This window comes from Argentina silus (assembly GCF_951799395.1).
Source record: "Argentina silus genome assembly, chromosome: 19".
NCBI lineage: Eukaryota > Metazoa > Chordata > Actinopteri > Argentiniformes > Argentinidae > Argentina > Argentina silus.
This window is the reverse complement of record NC_139673.1, coordinates 2618390-2626073: the sequence shown is the minus strand read 5'-3', so window position 1 is coordinate 2626073 and position 7684 is coordinate 2618390. Positions and strand designations below refer to the sequence as shown.

At 42.1% G+C, this 7684-nt stretch overlaps 1 protein-coding gene across 1 annotated transcript; it reads right to left on the bottom strand.

The window, feature by feature from the left end:
- Positions 1-2676: 2676 nt before the first annotated feature.
- cebpa (CCAAT enhancer binding protein alpha) lies at positions 2677-5025 on the bottom strand. The gene has a single exon (XM_083691542.1). The coding sequence runs from the start codon at positions 4769-4771 to the stop codon at positions 3848-3850; it is 924 nt and encodes a 307-aa protein (XP_083547668.1). The 5' UTR covers positions 4772-5025; the 3' UTR covers positions 2677-3847.
- Positions 5026-7684: the final 2659 nt, after the last annotated feature.

The window sequence follows — 7684 nt, the reverse complement described above, 5'->3', positions numbered from 1 at the left end:
ACATGCAAACACACACACACACACAAACACACATAGAGATAGAGCCACTAAAACACACACATGGGCGGTCAGAGAGACGGACACACACACACACATGCAAACGCGCACACACACATGCAAACACACACACACACACACAAACCTGATTAGTTTGGCTCGTATATGCCCTTGACCTGTAAAGTCATCTGCCAATAAAAATGAGCGTCCCCTTGAAACTGCAAACAGAAAGGTACAAAAAAAAGTGGAAAAATAGGCCAAAGACTTTGCAGCACAGGAAAGTGTTCACACGCTCTGAAGCACAGGCATCAATCACCAGTATAGAGGACATGGACTTTTTGTCCTAACGTGTTGTGATTATATACACCAGGAGGCTTCATTCAAACTGAATTGCCCCCGAAACATGATGTAGGCTTTGCCGTTTTGAAATCAAGCACGGTCAACTTGTTCATAACAATGGATTATGCAGGGAGAAGCCAAGCTTTGACTTAGCATAGCAGAATACATCAGTGTTTGAGTGAGGAGTGAGAAAGGAGGGAGAGGAACATGGCCAGTGGTCGCTGTTCTTCAGGAAATCAAAAGGCAAGAAAGACTTCCAGCCATTACCAGGCTAATGTCTTCCATCCGGCGAAGACTTCGCTGTCCAACATTTCTCTGATAAGTTGGCCTCCCCTCACAGTTACACCCGGGTCCAATAGAGAGGGAAAAAAAGGCATTGAGTATATGCAGGGCCATAACCTGTACAGCAATAACCCTCGCCATAATGATTTATAGAGAAACATTGTGAATGGAACGGCAACATCACACCACCCAATGTGAGAGGAGCTGGCTGTGGACATGAATGGGTTCCCCAGCACAGAGGGTGGAAACGTTGGCTCAAAATGAGGTTTTTTTCACCTACCATATCAGAGATCACAGTCCAACACGCGGGTCAGTTCATCACACGTTATTTTTGTAGGAGCCTTCATCGCTAGAGAGCTCAAAGCATGAATCACAGGAGAGCTGAATGGGGAAGAATATTGGCGTTACACACCGCTGGCTGAATATGCAGGATATCTCCCAAAGGTGTATCAGCCAGCCAGGCCAGATCCTACACACACACACACACACACACGTGCACACGTGCACACGCACAGACACACACACACACGCACACGCACACGCGCACACACACACACACACACAACCCCTCCCCTCCTCGACAGCACCCTGGCAATGGCAATGATTTATAGAGTTAATCACAAGGCGACTGATTGCCTATGTGAAAACACAACGAAAGACAACACTAATTCTAATTGAGTTGAGTTCTACAGGCCCAGAGTATGCATGACAACTCTGGGCTTTGTTTATCTGAGCATTGCAATATGTCAGTGTTTTGGTCATGTTACTTGCTGCCCATAGAAATGAATAAATGCAGTATATTGTTGAGCAGTACCAGTACAAGTACCAGAGTAATGTCATCAATAATGTATTTTGGAGATTTTAGGAGAGTTGAGAGGATCAGAGTGTAAGAGACATAAGCCATAGTGACAAACCAGTGTATTGTAATATTGTTGACAAGAAGATGAATACGTCTTCAGCTAATCCTCAATTAGTGACTGATTCCCACATCAATCCCTCACACTCTCCAACAATCAATGTTGGATTCAAAGATAAGAGAGATAACTTCATATAACCGTTGGTTGATGAGGTTATGCACTGATGAATTGCACTGGGGTGGTCTCTCTCTCGCGCACAAACACATGAAGGCCTACACACAAGTTTCGGTTTTTTTAATTTTATATATCAGGTCATTAAACCACAGGAGAAGAAATAGAAGGGAGTTGATTGATTTGTGAAAACGAAGATGTCAAACAAATGTTATCTTGATCGGCATGGATCCAGACCTTTGTGGAGCAGGGCACCTTGCTCGTCGTTTTTTTCCTCAGTTCGCATAAAGCTGCTATTATGAAAATGGGCCATGAAGTGAAAGTAGTGAAAGACGTTTATTTGTCAGTAAAGACCAATGAAATACAATATGTAACATGTAGAGGCTTTCAGAAGTGGAAATATAGCCAATATCCAGGGCCTAAATCCAGTTTAATCTGGACTTTTTCACACTACATTCTGTGACTGGTCTGTATTATTTCCTATTCGAAACAGGCACTGTTGTGTAGCCTATCGGCCTATACTGCTGCTGCAAAGAGATAGGGGAGATAGGCCAGGTGTGTGTGGCCACAGTTGAAATATATGATTTCGTTCAAGAGGTATTTTATTATTTAAAAAGTTAAAATGGTTTACAGTGACTGATTAATCTTAAAGATATGGTAATATAGATAGATAGGTAACTAGACTTGGTGATTGCGGTGCTTGATACGCGCCATCTACCGGCGGTAGTCTGTCGGTGAATAATGTAGAGCCAAATTGCGTCCTATAGATAATTGACAGATCAGTATTCCAATGTGGTATATACTTGTAACAGATACTACCGTGTTATCATACTCCATGGCTTTACATAGCTTGGTGCTCTATGTTCACTAATGAGATCGTGCCATAGTGTATTGAACTAATGCATAGCCAATGAAGGTTAGATCTGTGGAATGTAGTCTGTTTATGGGGAGGTCACACCACAAACATGAAAAATGAAGACATAACTGTCAAACCCATGCATGTGCAGAACACATCAAACCAAGACGAAAGTTCATATAAGACGATGCTCTTTTATTATAATTCATAATTTTTGGCATTTATATATAGGTTCATTTTACAATTGAAAAGTATTTTTTTTAAAACATTTGTATAACATTGGCAAATAGGAGTTTGTAAAAAAAAACAAAAAAAAAAAACGAAAGTGCTTCCTTTTCCTTGCTGTATGTCTATATCTGTATATTTATAGAATCCAAAAAGTTCAGCCAGTGATAAAGTTCACTTCAGAGAGAAGTCAAAAGGCACTGAATTATGGCATCTGCTCGAGGGTGCTCAGAAAAAAAAAAAATAGGACAGCGCCAGTAGTTGACACTGAGAAGCCAGCTTACAACAGCATTTCACAGCAAAACCAGTGAGAAAGCACGACAAAAAGCTCTTCTAGTGAAATCAGAAGACGGCAACAGAGAGGAACCCTTTTCACATTTTCATCAATTATACATAAATACAAAGCTATAACTTGATAAAGCGTACACTGAGAGTCGTTAAGATCAGTACCCGAACCTATGGCAAATTTTCAAAATACAATGTGCTTCATTTGGTCGTATTTTGACGACGTATAGTGCATATAGCAAACTGCTTATGAAGCAGGTACCACAGTATAACAAATTCCAGTCCTTTGCTTTGGCATATTTCAGTCCATCGATTACCCCGACCTGTGAATGCAATCACACCAGACAAGAGTATATGCTCTGTACCTTTCAGTCTGAATGAAAATAATGGCAAGATATTTTTCATCAGTGCACATATTTTTTCTTTGCAAAGAAATAAACATATTTGAAAGCAGTGTGCACTATATGCAATTTAATGTATATCTATAGGTCAAGGCGCACATTTGTAGTTAGACAGGAAAAGATATGAGATGGTAACTTTTAAAACATGAACAATACGATTATTATGAACATCATGCCCTATACCTTAGCTGCACTGATATGTTTTTGTCCGTGGCTAACGCACAATCTTATATAAAGGCACAACACAACCGCAAGTCCACTGTTCAAACAAATGAGCTTATTGTTTTGTACAAAAGGCACACGTATACCTCAGCTGCCTGGCCTCTCCTTAAGAAACAGTTGCAGAATCTGTCAGATGATCTATAGCGCGTATATCCAGCAGACACCATTGTACAAGTTTTTTAAAAGTCCAACATAGGCCTCATAGTCCTCTTTCACGGGCAATTGTCCATGGGTTTAAAAGATCCGTCGGGGAGTTGCCTGAAGATGCCCCGTAATGTGTCCAATTCTCGAGTGAGATGTTCCACTCTCTTGCGCAGTCTCTCGTTGTCTGACGCCAACTCAATCACTTTGTGTTGCGTCTCCACATTGCGCATTTTGGCTTTGTCCCTACTCTTCCTCACCGCGACATTGTTTCGCTCCCTCCTCAACCGGTACTCGGAGCTGGTCTTGTCCACGTTCTTTTTGGATTTCCCCCGCTCGCTGCCACCCATCATCTTCATAGACCCGCTGGACATGCTGGACATGCTGGACATGCTGGACATGCTGGACATGCTGTTCTGCTGGTGGTGTGGGCTTGGCACCGGAGTCGGTGGAGGCGTTGGGTGGCCAGGCTGAAGATGCATGGTGGTCTGCGCGCAATGCGCAATCTGGTACTGGAGATGGGACAGGTGCTGCGGATGGTGTTGGTGAGAATGGTGGTAGGTGGGTGGAATCGAGTGGTTCATGTCCTCGTCCTCCCGGGGCTCTTGTTTTATCGCCACAGGCCGGATTCTTGAGGACGGGTTGTCGTAGATCGTTTCCATCTTCGAAGAGTCCATATAGTGGTTGTTGGACATGTACGCTTGCTGCTGCGCCAGCGGCGCTCCGTTGATGCCGTGGGGGTAGTCGTACTCGCCGTTCATCATCTTTAGCTTTTCTTGTTTCGAGCTGTTGTGGAATAAATCAGCCAGGAATTCGTCGTTGAAGGCTGCAGGGTCGATGTAGGCACTTATGTCGATGGAGTTCTCGTTCTCGCAGATCTCGCTGATGTCTCCGCCGACGTTCGGATCTTTGTAGCAGTAGCCGCTTTGCTGACTCTGGGCTAGGTTGGTCATCAAGGGTCGTGGGGCGACCTCGTACAGGTTTGGTTGCTCCATTGAGTATCTATAACCCGCCTGACATGGTGAAGAGCTCCGGGAATCCAGCTTGCAAGCAGTACCGGAGAAAGCCGCACTGGCCAGGAGACAAAACAAGAAATGATCCTTCTCAGGTGCCCTCTCCAGGTGTGAAGAGAATGGCAGTTTAATGAAAAAACGAGGAGCGTTTTGGATATAGTAGTGACTCTCTGGTGGTTTTCGAGAGAGTAGTTCAAAGTACACTGGTTTAGTTGAGGCTGTAAACTCCACGCTTTAGAACCTCACAACTGTCAAACTAGCCTGCACCCTGCTATTTATACAGTAGGCTGGGCGGACGCAAGCACGCGAGGTCCTACTGCGCGCAGCTCGTGTGCAGCTATACGCTATAGAAGAGACTTGAGAATCAATCCAATATTACTAGACTTGGAAAATGTTCTGTGATAGCGACGGTTCGCTTGAAAAGACTTGTTAAATCTGCAGAATATCGAATTTAAAAGATACAGACCATATCTGATTTGGGAAATATATAAAATCACAGTTTGATTTCTCCTTTTCATTGTAATCTAATTGAAAATGTTTATTTAAATTCTCACATTTAAAAACACCCTGTTTTGCTGCAAAGACAAAAAAGAGCATCAAGACCCGTGAATAGTTTAATAATTTTGTGGATATGCTACTCTGTATAGCTCTGTATATTTCTTTATAACTTTCCTCGAAAATTGTCGCCTAATATATTTCAGCCTATTAGTTATTGCTGTTCCATGTCGGGGCAATCGCTTGGTCATATTGTAGCAATAAAGCAGTTATTAGCATGTTATTAGCATACCTTTTATCGTGATTAAATATGTATCCTGAGCAGTGACAACGTAGCCTATTTGAAAATAGTTTATTTATGAATATTGTATCTTATGATACATGTCCGTCTGGATGAATGTATATGCACAAAATGTCACAGCTCTGTGAGGAACAAAATAAACATAAGGTATATAATGCACTGAAATGTACATGGGGAAACTATATCCATCAATTACACCGGGCAAATGAATTATGCCAAATTAATTACTTTATGTTTGAATGAATGCTTTTAATTAAAACATAATGCATTTAATTCATACAATGACCGTTCAGTACAGCCTTCAAACCCAGTATGCATTGAACGTTTGAGCCGTGCCAAGAGCTCAGCGTGTCCCGCTGAGGAGACTTCCTCTGCAGGGGAACAGCGGCTGGGTACCTGCTGAGGGTTATCAGGAAACCTGTGTATTACGCATGGTGCCGAAACGACCGTCTCGGTGCGTCGTGAGTTGCTATAAATTGCAAAATAAATGTTCAAATACAGAAATAGTTTTGATGATATTTGAGCTGTGTATGTTTTGTAAATTGAGAAACAGTGAAACCAAGTCATAGATTTTTCCTAAACTGTGAGACGTGCAGGCCACCTGAAATTGTTCATTGCAGCCTACGGAATGCACTGTTATACCAGTGCCGTGTGTGTGTGTGTGTGCGTGTGTGTGTGCATGTGTGTGTGTGTGCGTGTGTGTGTGTGCGTGCGTGTGTGCGTGTGTGTGTGTGTGAGTGTGTGTGTGTGTGTGTGTGTGTGTGTGTGTTTATGGCACACATGAACCGGAGCGCAGCAGCCAGTCTGCCAGGCTCATGTCAACGGGCTGGTAGCTCCCTCTATTGTTTCAGCAGGGAAACCCCGATTCTCACCACGGAGGAGTGGAGAAGAAGTTTGAATGCTTCAACAACCTCCTTCCTATGTATCTATCTACCTATTTTAACCCACAACGTAAACGGGTGGATTTTTGAAAATGACTCTCTTGGCAATGGTTACCGTAATCATTATAAAGTAATAGCCTACAATTAACAGAGAGGTCATAAAGAAAAGATTATAAAGTATCCATGGCATGTATCAATCAACTAGTCTTTCAAAAATAAATGGTTTCGAGATAGACAAGTAACTAATAGGATATTAAAGCGCCAAATAATCTTAAATTAATGGTAAGAGGGTGGTCTCTGCACACGGATCAAGTGCTTTTAATTCACTATCGCATATAGTATAGGAGCCTATTCAAAGCCTTCTGATAAAACAGATCTCAGATCAGTCAGTAAGCCACAGGTCAACACGACAGAAATACTGACACAACAGCACATCAAGTGGCTAGCTGGACCATTTCTCTGCAGCTGCTGGAATAGCATAAATCCAATACATAAGTAGACTAAATATATCTATAGGACTTGGTCTGATAGTCCATCGATCAATGGTGCAGCTAAATACAAATAATATTTTAAAGTAAAAAAAAAATAAAAGAAGTCATGTACGGTAGGCTACGTAACAATATTGGCCCTACAAGTCGGCTGCCTTGACCCAAAGATCACATTTAGATGGAGCAGCCTAACACACACACACACACACACACACACACACACACACACACACACACACATACACACACACACACAGGTAATATTGGGCACATAGATAGTGAGAGTGACTTTGACACTGAGATTATGTAAGGTATGCTATACGGAATTGCGCTACACAAAAGACACATAGATGCAAAACAAATTATAAACACGAATGCCTGAGTGGTATTATTACTAACTATTACTAACTATTACTATCTTTTCATATTTTTAGAGTATGTCTTACACATGCAGGTGTTTCACCCATTCAAAATAAAGCAGGTCATTTGGCCGGATTGATATTACGTCTATCGTTGAATAGATCATTTTGCAATGAAGTCATTCATTGTATGAACTCATGACATATTTTCATATTACATTACCACCACCAAAGTGCAGTATCGCTCTCAATTGGTTGAAGATGCTGTCACTCAGACGGTTCATTGCATCACCTTCCTCCTAAGCCGTGCTCATTGGTCCAGCTCGGATATTTCCCTACATGGTAAAAGAGATTTCGCAATACTCCGAGCA